The sequence below is a fragment of the Nannospalax galili genome, unplaced genomic scaffold, assembly GCF_000622305.1.
Source record: "Nannospalax galili isolate Female #2095 unplaced genomic scaffold, S.galili_v1.0 scaffold278, whole genome shotgun sequence".
In the NCBI taxonomy this organism is placed as follows: Eukaryota; Metazoa; Chordata; class Mammalia; order Rodentia; family Spalacidae; genus Nannospalax; species Nannospalax galili.
The window spans coordinates 5,818,166-5,831,744 of NW_008347536.1; the positions used below are offsets into that span (position 1 = coordinate 5,818,166).

At 38.3% G+C, this 13,579-nt stretch overlaps 1 protein-coding gene across 14 annotated transcripts in view; it reads left to right on the forward strand.

Moving 5' to 3' along the window:
• Positions 1 to 13,579, forward strand: part of Dlg2 (discs large MAGUK scaffold protein 2) — a 2,328,307-nt gene that overhangs the window by 2,157,887 nt on the left and 156,841 nt on the right. For all 14 annotated transcript variants that reach the window (XM_008844185.2, XM_029568893.1, XM_008844178.2 and 11 more), the window contains one exon: positions 9,053 to 9,167. In XM_008844185.2, the coding sequence (XP_008842407.2) occupies positions 9,053 to 9,167 (115 nt within the window). The remainder of the gene's footprint in view (positions 1 to 9,052; positions 9,168 to 13,579) is intronic.

Genomic DNA, 13,579 nt, shown 5'->3' on the forward strand with positions numbered 1-13,579 from the left:
GATGAACTGGTTTATTATCTCTTTACATCTCTGTCTCGCTATATTTCTGTCACTTCTCTCTCTCTCTCTCTCTCTCTCTCTCTCTCTCTCACACACACACACACACACACAGAAAGAGAGAGAGAGAGAGATTAGAATCTAACATAATACAGACAACATCTGTAAAACTTTAGCAGTGGAAAATTCCATGTCTCCCTTTCAACTCCAAATCAGGCTAGCAACCTGAATAGGAAAATCTTTAGGTAGGAAGGCCAACCTGGAGAGATCCACTCAAAGTCCTTCCAGTGGCCAGAGGTGGGCACTCTTGACAGCAGGTGGGCATTCCAGTGCATAGTTAAGAAGGATCCCTGCTTCTAAAGTACTTCATAAACACAGCTCCCTTCCAGACACAGCTACTTGAAAAGGTATTATGCTATTTCTAAAGCCAGAATATGCTGGTCCCCTTCTGTGCCTGTCTGACTCTGAAATCCTGGGACACTAAGAAAATAGGAAGTGGTAAAATGAATATTTTCTGAGCACAAGTAAATAAAATAAATTTTACATCATATGAAAGAATTTGGCAAAGTGTTGCTTCTTAAACATGAGGTCCAACCAGTGCTCTGTGGCTGGCTCCCTTACCTGTACTGGAGAGAGAACTGTAATCGATTTGTGATTTTTCTAGTCTAAATCATTCATTATCATATACTGATTACTAGACTCACATTCATATCTGTACAAAAATACATTTCAGCTTATGATATCAGAATGAGCCTTGTGTCCACTTGTTTAAAAGTGTGTTATCAGTTGATGGTGTTTTTAAGATCAATACTACTTAGAATAATGAAAATAAAGTACTGTATATTCAATATTCAGAATAGCATTGTGTAGAGGCAGCAATGACTTCCTTATTTCACAAATGAGGAAGCAATATTTCTAAGCAGATAGGTCTTTCTAACATTTGAGCTAGGACTTAAAGCCAGGAACCCTGCCTCCAGGGTACAGCTTTGAAATTCTAGTTTCTCTTTGTACATCCACTGTAAATAAACAGTACCTTTTCATAGAGATTTCACCTGGCCCAGTTTATCTACAGTAGCTTGGACCAGACTCTGGTTTATTCCCAGTAAAGGAGAGCATATTCCTAAGTTGTGACCATCTAGGAAGCACTCACTACACCTCCTGGGGAGTGGATACTTACTTAAATTGCAAGTGCCCTTTTGTTATTCACAAGAAAGTAAACATTAGAAGCAGTCTATGAACGCCTTGAGGTAAATCCCTTCCAGTGGATCAGTTAGCATTGTATGTGGCATGTAATAAACCCTGAAGAAATGCTGCCAAATTAATGAAAGAAGGATGTTTCCAAATGGAAACATTTGCAGTTGCTCACAATACTGCATCCCTGGAGCAGTGATCAGATGCTGCTCTAAGAACTGACAAAACTTCTTCCTTCCTGGGTCCTGTCTTAATAAGACAGCCATGTCTTAATAGTGTGACCCCAGAAGACTGCACACCATGGACACTGATCTCTGCTCCACCAGGAGGGGCCTTAAAGCTGGAATTCTTTAGCTTATCCTCCACTAAGCTCTTCTCTCAGATATGCCTATTTAAAATATCTTTAGTATATCACAGACAGTCTCTTCAAACTAGCTCCTCTGTAGTGCTAGAGTGAATAACTCAGCAGGAAAGCAATCTCTGTTGCTTAGAGGTACAGAACCCCACATACAGCTCAGTGACTTTGCCCATTGCTCTTAGAGCAATGCCCATGTTCATAAAAAATAAATAGGCAGGGGCTGGAGAGATGGCTCAGGAGTTAAGAGCCCTGACTGTTCTTACAGAACACCTGGGTTCAAATCCCAGCACCCACATGGCTGCTAACAACTGTCCTTAACTCTAGTTCCAAGGGATCTGATGCCCTCTTCTGACTTCTGCTGGCATTGCATGACATGGGTACACTTACATACATGCAGGCAATACATTCATACACATAAAATAAAAATAATAAATATAAATAAATAAATAAATAAATAAATAAGAAAGAAAGAAAGAAGAAAGAAAGAAAGAAAGAAAGAAAGAAAGAAAGAAAGAAAGAAAGAAAGAAAGAAAATAATAAATAGAACAGCCAGGAGTGGTGGTGCATGCCTTTAATCCCAGCACTCGGGAGGCAGAGGCAGGCGGATCTCTGTGAGTTCAAGGCCAGCCTGGTCCACATAGTGAGTTCCAGGACAGCTGGGGCTACAGGGAGACCCTGTTTCAAAAAGATCAAAATAAATAAATAATAAATAAATAAATAAATAAGCAAATAAATAAATAAATAAAATAGGCAGAGGACTCTACTGTCACCATTAGTGCCACTAAGAACTGGATATGTAGTTGTCCTGACAGGACCTATCACAGGAAAAACATGTAAAAGTGCTTCATTATCAAATCTTATTTTGTTTCTTGGAACCATTTTGGAAAAGTGAATCCCACAATTTACAGCTGAATAAACCTAGTCCCAGTCATCTCTCAGGGCCTCATTATTAATGAATGGCATGACTATTCCTAAAAGCTGGGCCCAGGAAACACTAGGCTCTAGGAAAGCCTAGAGTTCCCACTCCATTCTTCCATATGTGTCCTCTTGTAACTGCAGTTGTGAGACTGCTAATTGAAGTCAGGACTGTCTCAGAAGAAACACCATCTCAGCCAAAGATGAGAGCAGCAGGGGTGGCAGCTTTAAACACTGACAGGTTAAGCAAGTTCTACCTCTCACAGGAAGTTACGCCTCCTTTGCATCCTGGGTCTTCTTGCTAACCCAGGACAAATTGCAAAGGAAGCAAGTGCATGACAGAGCCCCCTCTCACTGTGTACTGTGCGCAGTTCATACCCTCTCATTACTCCACCCAGGTGACCATCAGTGGCTCAGTGCTGAGCTAATCCTGATGGAGGAGGTCACTGATTCTACTGAAAACAGCAGCAGCTTTGGAGCTGGACAGCATCATCCTGAGCTCCAAATAACTATGGATTTGTAAGAGCCATTTAATGTTTGTACAGAAGGGACCAAGCATCCCAAACTATGGCCACCTTTAGTTAATTCCTATTTGACCTGGTAGACACACTATTTCATAATGGAGAGGGAGAGACTAAAGCAGAAGGCTTTAGGAATGAACACAAGTTTCTGTTCTATTTGATACTCCAAGAAATTATGACTTTGGGGAGTGATGAGCAAGAATAGATTGTGAATTATACACGAAAACAATAGAGAATTACAATTGTTACCAAGTGCCAACCTCTCAAATCTGTGAGCTCTCTTGTAGTCTTCCCAGCATATCTTGAGCTAGGTATAATCATTATTTGCATTTTGCTTATAAGAAAATTGAGCCCAGAAAGGTTAATTTCCTAATGATGCATACATAGCAGGGCCAGGATTTTGGTACCATCTGCATAACCCAAGTCATACCAGCTTTCTCACATTATCAACCATCATGTCAGAAAAGTTAAAATCCCCAAAGGAATGTTTATAGTTAGAAGCAATCAGATTTATGTATTTCTTAAATGTTTAATGAAACAATGTGCCATATACACTAGCCACATATTCATTACTTCCATTTAGTTGATTCTGATTTGTTTAATTACAGCAGTATGCTAGGAAAGCTTATTTAAACATATAATCTGAGAATATCACAGACCTTGTATCTGCTCTACCCACACATCTCCTTCTCGTGGCCACCATTCCTGTTGCTGCCTCTGATAATGGCTTTGGCCCCTTAGCTCAGAACTCCCTAAGTTTGGCTTTTTTATTTTTACACTTTTTTTTACCATACAAAGCAGTGGTTTCATTATGACACCTCCATGCATGTAGACCATTGTCCCTTAGTCTCATTCAGCTCCCATTACCCCCTCATGCTGCTTCTCCCCCTCCTGTGAGTCCCCTTCCTCCCTCTGTTCCTGCTTTCATGTGCAATTGGATCTAGATATGTAAGAGAATAGAGGAAAAGACCACAAAGGTGCATGGCTTGTCATCCACAGGGGACCAAGAATTCACTAAAGCTAACGTTTCTTGAAACCCCTCTGAAAGCTTGGCCTAGGAGTTAGTTTTCAGCACTCCTATTCTAGTTACAGAAGACCCAAGAAATAAAAAGTGACTTATAATCTCAAACTAGTCACCTTTTCGTACAAGGCAGTACAAGGTAAAGTATTCCCTGCTTGCTGTTGCCTTCCACCTCAGGGTCATTGTGATTAATCTCCTTGTAATGTCACATTCTGGAAGCAAATCCACTCAGGTTCTGTCTTGCTCAAAGCTAGATGGTATAAAGATTAGTGTACTTTAACATCACAGTTCTCATGAGGTTTGAAATGAAGTATGTCAGCAATTTGACTAAAATATTCCAAAGGCAAGAGCAGAGGCAGAAAGGAAACATTTAGGGAAGAAACTGGGCTAATGCTGGATGGGTATGTTAACTTCTTGTGTTTTAGTTTGTTTTATAAGACATGAAGATTTATATTTCACAGTTTACACAGGTGTGTATTTCTAGAGCGTTTCCAACTATAAACTTGGTTTATCTCTAGGAAGTTAGAGACAAGCAACTTAGCCCACTCCCACACACACCATTTATATTTGTAAATCTAGACCTTATTGTTCATGCCTTGATGAAATTGTATGAACTTCTGTTTTCATTTTCAAAAAGTAACAGAGAGCTAAGTACCTTTGAATACAAGATTTGTGATTAAGATGGTTGTCAAAATAGTCAGTCAGGAAGAGGGTAAATGCAATATAAAGTCATCAGTAGTGGAAAATTAAACATTGTGAAATATATATAATGTAGAGAAACACTATAAAAACATGGCAGAAAGTTTTTTGGGTATCTAATGAGCCATACAGTAATGCAAATGAACCCTGATATTAAGGCAGCTGTCCTGTCATAATGCTTGCTGGAGTAGTAAGACCCTACTGAGAGTCTGTGAGAGTCTACCAAAGTCCTTATTGTGTGTAGGTTCAGTGTAAGAGAACTACTTCCAGCACATTGCATGACTGAGTTAGACACCACAGATTATCCAGAAAAGAATAGTAACTGCAAACAGGTTTGACAGTACATAATTTGACAAAATGTCTGAAATTCAAGCATTTCCTTTTGGAAAAAGTACTAGAAGACATGAGTACTATCTTCTCTTATAAAACATAACATCGAAAATGGTCCATTTCATTATTTGCAGCTGTTCTGTAGCCACGTTTATCTAAGGGTTCTGCTCATTCATCATTCTCTCACTTGAAAAAGGTATTGAGCTCCTTCTGGCCTTGTAGATTCTATGTCTGAAATGGGGAATTTCAAGAATAAGACACAGCAGCCTCCCTGCGAGAGCTCAGCCTAATGGGAAGATAGGCAGCTACACAAATAACTGCAAGGTGGTGTGATAGAGGCAGTAAAAAAACTAGTTGGTCAAACAGAGTGAGGGACTGGCATTCAATTAGATGCCCTCGGGGTACAGTTGGAGATTTTTTTGCTCTTTTACCACAAATAGAGAAGTTGTCATAGCTGTAAAGGAGAGAGTCCCATGTCTCTGGGGAGATTGAGTGGTACTAAGTGATAGAGTCCTACATGTCCATGACATTCAGAGGCACTGAAGGATGATATTTAGTGTTCAGCAAGTAGTCATATGACACGGATCAGAGGAAGCTGAAAGTTCCCATTCTGGTCCCCTAAAAGGATCTTTTTTTTCTTGAGACAGGGTCTCCCTGTAGCCCAGCTGTCCTGGAACTCACTATGTAGACCAGGCTGGCCATGAACTCAGAGAGATCCACCTACCTCTGCCTCCTGAGGATCATTAAGTGTTGCTGTACATGCCTATGATCCTAGAACTAAGAAGGCCGAGGCAGGAAGGTCTAGGCAACTCAGGCTACATAGTGAGTCCCAAGCCAGCCTGAGATACATAATGAGACCTGGCTTTAAGACCTAAAAAGAAGTGCTAATGGAGGCTGCCTGGTTGTTGTGGGAAATGTTAACCAGTATCTCTAATTACGGTTTCTGTACTAACACTGTAAGTGTATACACATACACTGAGATCCCTCTTTTATGACACAAAGAGCTGGACAGGTCTAAGATCTAAAGACAGGGGACTTGTTAAATAAACTAGTATAAATATAGAATGTTACCAAGGGTATTAAGAAAGTGGTATTTGGGACTGGAGAGTTGGCTCAGCAGTTAAGAACACTGGCTGTTCTTGCAGAAGACCCGGGTTCGAATCCCAGCACCCACATGGCAGCTAACAACTGTCCATAATTCCAGTTCCAGGGGATCCAACAGCCTCTTCTGTCCTCCATGGGCATTGCACCACACAGGTGCACTTACCTACACGCAGGCAATACATGCATACACATATAATAAAAATAATAAATAAAATATTTTTTTAAAAAAGAAAATGATATTTTAGACTTGGTATAAGGTAGGAAACTATCCATGTTACACTCCTAAAAAGAAGAGGAAAAAAATCTTAGCACAATGTGTAAATAGGGTCTTATGTGTGCACACACGTGTGTGTGTGTGTGTGTGCATGTATGTGTGCTTACATGTTCACGCACTTGGCCATAAACATTCCCACCATATAGCCCTGCTGTGTCCCTCTGGAATGAACTTTGGGAAAGGACAGCTGTGAGAGAGAAGGCAGACAAGACAGAGGGGCCTTCCATTTCCATTATGTTTCTCTATGTAGTTCAGAGTTGTTTAACAACATCCAGGGGCTTGTTTGGTACCTTAGAACAGATGGTGTTGGTGAAGCCCTGAGTGAGGTGTAGTCCACTCTAAATGTTAGTTGATTCGTCTAAGTAACAAGAAAATATGACTTACTCAAGATGGCTTAAATCTACAGACAATATCATATCAATGCTCGAAAATATTTTCTCTTGCTGGTAAAATGGAATGAAATACATTGTTTTAAAATATGGTCAATAGAATTTAGGTGAAACATGTGGTTAAATATATTTTGGGCTTATTTAGTCATTTAGAACTTAATTATTCAAAACTAGGTTTAACAGGAAGCCTTCCAAATTTACATAATGCCAGACTTTATTTAAGCACCAGAAATTACCGGCCAACTATTTTGGGGCTTTTTATCTTCAGAGTACAAACCTTTACATTTAACATTCAGAGCTTAGTACTCTGTTGTCTATTGTCTAAAAATTAATGTCATCTTTTAGAAAAATTCATCCCACAATTACCAATATATTATGTAAGTAGAAATTAAAGTTGACTATGGAACTTTTTAATTATAAAGAATTTTAAGCACTTTCTAAGTAGACCATCTTTTATTACATTAAGTTAGTCATCCTTGTTTTCATGAAAAGTTGTAAATAAATTAAATTGAAAATCAAATTTTTTTTAAATGTACTGTGGGCCTCTATTAAAATTTTTCATGGTGAGCTTCTTTAATTAAAAGAGTCATTTTTAATTTCTGTTAACATTTTCAAGCTTTCTGTGGGTAACTTAAGCCAGTCTCCTAAAGATGGTACTATTTTGCCAAGCTGTTTATTGAAAAATGTCTAGCTTGTGATCAAGAATATTTAACATTCAATTTTCAATATTAAAAAATAAATAATAATTCAATAATAAAAAAATCAAAAATTCAATATTAAAAATTCAAATATTGATTGTGTTGATAACTACCTTAAAGTGTCTTGGTACTTGCCCTATTATTTTATTTTTATTTTGTGTGTTGAGTGTTTATCTTGCAAGTATGTAAGTGCATCCTCGAATACAAACCCACAGAAGCCAGAAGAGGGTGTCCAATCCCTTGGAACTGGAGTTACCAACAGTTGTTAGTTGCCATGTGGGTGCTGAGGACTGAACCCAGGTCCTCCGCAAGAGTACCCAGTGCTAGTAGCCACTGAGCCAGCTCTCCCGCCTCGTTTGCTTTATTTTTATGAGCTTATCATGACAAAAGTATTTTTCCTATGAATAGCATAATACACTTTTATTTCCTTGATAATTTTTTTTTCATTTTTTTGTTTTTTAAGTCATGGTCTCCCTGTAGCTCCAGCTTTTCTAGAACTCCCTTAGACCAAGTTGGACTTGTGTCACAGAGCTCCGTCTCCCTCTGCCTCCCAAATGCTGGGATTAAAGACATGCAACACAATGACCCGCCTTTCCCTTATAATTTTAAGCTCAAATGTTTCTAAAATATATTTTATGACAGTGTTTTCTACTCCCATTTTTTAATTCCAACTACAAGTTGATTTAAAGCATTGTCTTCCATCTAAGAGACAAGGTATGGTATATGGACAAAATTATGGGGCATAGTGAGACACAACTTTTAGAGTTCTAGCAGCCCTCCCCCATAAAGTTTAGTTCATCATCAAGTACTTGAGTCTCTGCCCTGTCTGGATGAGGCCAACTGGAACTCCATGCACTGTTCCTGCCTGCTCATGTTTGTGTGGGCCCCCCCCCCTTCCTACTTCTTCCCCTCCTCCTTCACTCCCTCGCTCCCTCTAAATTAAGGTTTTAATTTTGAGATAAGTGCAGATGTGCATGCAATTGTAACAAATAATAAAAGGAAATCCTTTGCTCAGTTTCCACCACTTCTCAAAACCCTAGAACATAAGAATATTGACATGAACACAATGTATAAATCTTGCTCAGATCTCGATTTTATTTCTATTCGTGTGTGTGTGTGTGTGTGTGTGTGTGTGTGGTGTCTGTGTCTGTGTGTGTTTCTGTATAATTTATCACCTGTGCAAGTACATCGTTATAGCCAAGATGGAGGCCATGCCCATCATTAAGATCATTGTGCCTGCCTGTTTATGACACACTTCTCTTCCTCTCCATTTTCCCACTCTCCTCTCTTTGCTGACCTGGACTTACCACAAGTTGAGGATTTGATGACTCTGTGTTTTCTAGGCAGCATTTAGAATAACTCGTTTCTCCTTTTCTTCTTGTGAATGCTTATCAATAAAAAGTACTAGTAAACTAAAGCACTCTTCTCAAGCTGCGCATCTCCCTGGTATTTGGCAAACAAGCCAGGGCCAGTGGGGAGCCACAGCCTCTCAGTACAGCATTTCTAATTTTCTGGAGGCAGAGAACCAAACTTACTGTGTTTTTTCCATTCCCAGATTACGCTCGATTTGAGGCCAAAATCCATGACCTACGAGAGCAGATGATGAACCACAGCATGAGCTCCGGGTCCGGGTCCCTTCGAACCAATCAGAAACGCTCCCTCTACGTCAGGTAGGCAGTGGAGCATTCTTACTCTGTTGTGCGCTTTGTAAGCATTTGGTCTGAGAAAACAAACGCCACACCTCTGTTCCAATTAGCCCATGGTCTGTGGTGAGCTAATGTTTAAAGACGTTGTGTTTAACTACTTTGAAGTACTTTTTGGAATTATCTAGCTAAAACTCCCATAGCTTTTCATCTTTTTTAAATTTTGTTTTTGCTTTTGAAAAAAGGATCTTGCTGTGTAGCTCAGGTTGACCTTGAACTCTAGACCTTCCTTGATACTAGAAATACAATTGCACACAACCATACCTAGTTCCCAAGTTTTTCTTTAAAAATATTATGTTATAAATTACTTAACATGGGATGCATTTATGATAAATCTTGACATAGACTAAAAAGCTCTGGACATTTGCTTGCAGTCAGTCTGTGAAGAAAATATTCTTTATTATTTCCTGGTTTTGACTGTATTAGCTTTCTTGCATTGGAAATCAGTTGTTCTTTTAAGTAGCTATCCTGGTTTGTTGTTTTCCTGAAAGTTTTGGTGGAAAGACTCTTCTGTGGCATCTCCTTAACAGTTGTTTCTCAGACCTTGAAAGTCCATTGTTCCCTTCCTATCAAAACTCAACCAGCTAGCCTGGTGTGGTAGCTCACACTTATAATATCAGCACTTGATTGGCAGAGACAGGAAGATCATCACACGTTTAAGACCTGCTTGGAGTACATAGTAAGTTCCAGACCAGCCTAGACTACAGAATGAAACTCTCAAAAACAAACCGCTGAACTCATTAATTTAGCAGAAACAAAAATGAATGCACTCAAAATGCCTGTGAGTATTTCATCCCTCTTGTCACATCTTGAGTGAAAAATGCAGATACTCACGTATAACATACCTGGCACTAACCTTCTGCATGAGTTCTAAATTTCATCAATGCTGACAGGACTTTTAATTACATTTATTTATTTATTTATATTTAGTGTGTTTGTGTGTGCGTGTGCGTGTGTGTGTGTGTGTGTGTGTGTGTGTATGTGTGTGTGTATACACATGCATGCTCATGCATTACTTTGAGGTAGCAAATAGGGAAAAACCAATTGGGTTAACAGTACACAGACAAATCAGTTAATGTAACCGAATGGTTTTATAGAATCAAACTATAAGGAAAAATGATCAACTAGTGATGTCTATCTAAAAATAGGCTGTATGAAATTATTGTTCATTGTGTGTGTATGTGTGTGTGTATACACATGCATGCTCATGCATTACTTTGAGGTAGCAAATAGGGAAAAACCAATTGGGTTAACAGTACACAGACAAATCAGTTAATGTAACCGAATGGTTTTATAGAATCAAACTATAAGGAAAAATGATCAACTAGTGATGTCTATCTAAAAATAGGCTGTATGAAATTATTGTTCATGTACTAGAAGAAATTAGGTGAAATCATTTTGGTGAAAATGATGTGGTTAGGAAAATTAAATGGGTTGTGATTTATACAATGAAAACACATATTTGAAAGTAATATTAAGTCAAATCTTCAGGAGCCTGAACAGAGTCCTTACTGAAAAGGGGTCTTGGAGACATTGCTTTATCTGCAGTAGTCGAATAGGACCAGCTCCAGTTTATTGTGGATTGTTCTAGAGAGTCAACTACTTGCTCTCCCAAAATAAATGAGTAGCAGTGTTTCTCTGACTGTGTAAATATAAGATATGAGCTATCTTATAAGATATATTAATATTAAATGACTATCTCTTTAGTCTGGAAATGACCTTGGAGTATTATTATCCACATTTTACTTACCTTTATGTCCTGAGTGTTGGAAGGAACTTTAGCTATCAAGGTCTGGTGTTTGATTTATAGAAGAGGAAACAGGCCCAAGGAGAGAATGCGTTTGCCTGGGACCTCACAGCTATTATGACAGTCAGATCTCCCACCAATCCTTGACTTGTCCCCCACTTTCCTCCTCCTCCTTCAGTCTTACTTTATGGGATTTTGGCTGTTGAACATATTTTAGCTGTGATTCCCACTCTGTTTCTGCGAGTGTTATACTGGATGCTTAGGTTAATGAATAGGTTATCTGAGAATGGAAATTCAAACACATACACTTCTTTAGGGTTTCATATAGGATACAGACTTTTGAGTTTTCATTGATATTGTTCATATTTTTACAAGAAGCTAAAACTTAGAAAATATACAATTTTTTTGATTTATGACAAGCAAAATTTTTATGATAATTTAACTTTTTGCATCATAAAACTAATCTTCCCCTTGAAGTTACTCTCCTCTCTCCTCCCCCAACACCCACGCACTTCCCATCCTAGTTTTGACTCTGGCCATGTTGGAGAGGATGCTCCTGCTCAAAACCCTACAGAACCTGGCATCATTCCTCTGCTAGAAATGAGCCTCCCAAGTGGTAGCCATTTGTTTACATGAAATCTTGAAACCGGGGAAAGTCACCAGCACTAGCTGAGTCAAGTGGTACTTTAAACTGGCCCCAGCCTTCTCTATTTTCCATCTAGTTGGAATTATTTCACTTATTTTAATTTTTAGCGTGAGGCCCTGATATGATTTGGCAACACTGTACAAATGAAATCAATTGTCACTTGTTATACTGTACATGTCATGTAGGAATGATTTTGATACATTTGGTTTAATGGGCAATTTGTATTTCATATTTTCTCCATTATGAATCCCATAGTTGTAGAGTCTTAAAAGTAAATGGAGTGGGGATGGGGTATATAGTTCAATAGTATAACTCATGTATAGCATATGAAAGACTAGATTTGAATCCTAGTGCCACAAAAAGAAAAAAGTAAAGTGTTAAAAGTATAAAGAAAATATTTTCATAGTATTCCACAAGCACTTTACCAGTTCTGTAGACAGTCTCCTGAGCTACTCTAACATGGGTTTTGTTACATACATTCAAGTCTTTCCATATGGGCTAACAAAGTAGGCTGCTGCCCACGTGGGTGACTATGAGCTCATCTTCTTGTACATATTCTCCCCTTCTACCTATCAGCCAGCAAAAAGCTGGTTTTAAAAGAGAACATGGCTTTTCCTGCTGCTAACAGGACTAAGGTCAGAGACAATGGGTATTAAATTCACATAGAGACACAGATATCTTCTGATAAAAGATCTTTAGAGTACCGAGATCACCAGAAGAAGGCAGAGGGTCAGAGAGAAAACCAGACACATATACCAGGTAAGAGTAGTTAGAGGTCACAGAAAAGAAAATCTTGGCCTGTGTTCGTTTATTAATAAAGGATATTGATTTGGGAAATTTGAGCAAGTAACCTCTGTGCTAGGAATTTGGGTTTACAAATCAGTGCTCTGATGGCTATGCTTGACTCATAGCCGTCTCATGAAGCATCTCTTGAGGGCATGTGCTACTCTTAAATTTAGACATTAAGGATTCAGCAGAAACATCATATTTCCTGTCCATAAGAAACTCAGTGTTTAGTAGGAACCAAAGAAAGATGGTAAAATGCACTGTGAGATTTAAAAAAAAGGGTGTAGTCAGTCATAGAAACCTCTAGAATTTGATTGCATCCTAATGTAAAATATGTGAATCAGTGTTTCAAAAACTTTGAAATCATTTGATTCAAAGAATGAAGGACCCTGTAAATAGAAACACATATAAAGATGAAAGTTTTCATTAAATAATACTCTTTTAATATACAATATACCTCATTATTTTGCATTCTGTGATTCTCTGTGTTAAGTGATGAACACAACTGATTGACTTGATTTCATAGTACCTTAATGGTTCTTAATTTACAGCTTGTAAATATACAAGAAGGATTTCAGAGCCATGACATGGTACACAGGCAAGCAGGAGAAACCACCTTCATACATTATCCCCAGACTCTTAGTATTGTAGTTAGTTTGGAAGGCAGTTATCCTTGACACGGAAGAAGTGGAAACAGGGAAATAACTTATCATGAGACTGCCTTGAGTTAAACACTTTTCTTTTTTTTACATTTATTATCCCATAAAATTCTCTCAGCCACCTACTGGTCAGGGAATATCACTTCTGTTTTAGAGATAAAGAGAAATTCATTTAAGTGATTCCCTTCAGATTACCAAGCTAGACTAGACATGCGCATAGACGGTCAGGTTCTATTTGTCAGGATTAGAGAAAAATATCTAGGGACACAGTGTTGGATTCTGCCAGACACAGACACATTTGAAACCTGATCCTGTCACTCACTAGCTCTGTGACCTTGGGCAGATCAGATCCATCTCTCCTGTCTTGGTTTATCTGTGAAAATGGTAACAGTAATAGGATATGATAAAGTGGATGTGAAACTTTAATAGAATACTGAATTCAAATACCTGGCACGTGGAAGAAGTTGATAAATCTTAGTTGATAATAATTTATTTTTTTAATTTTTTAAATATTTTATTTTTTTGTAATTTTTAATCATTA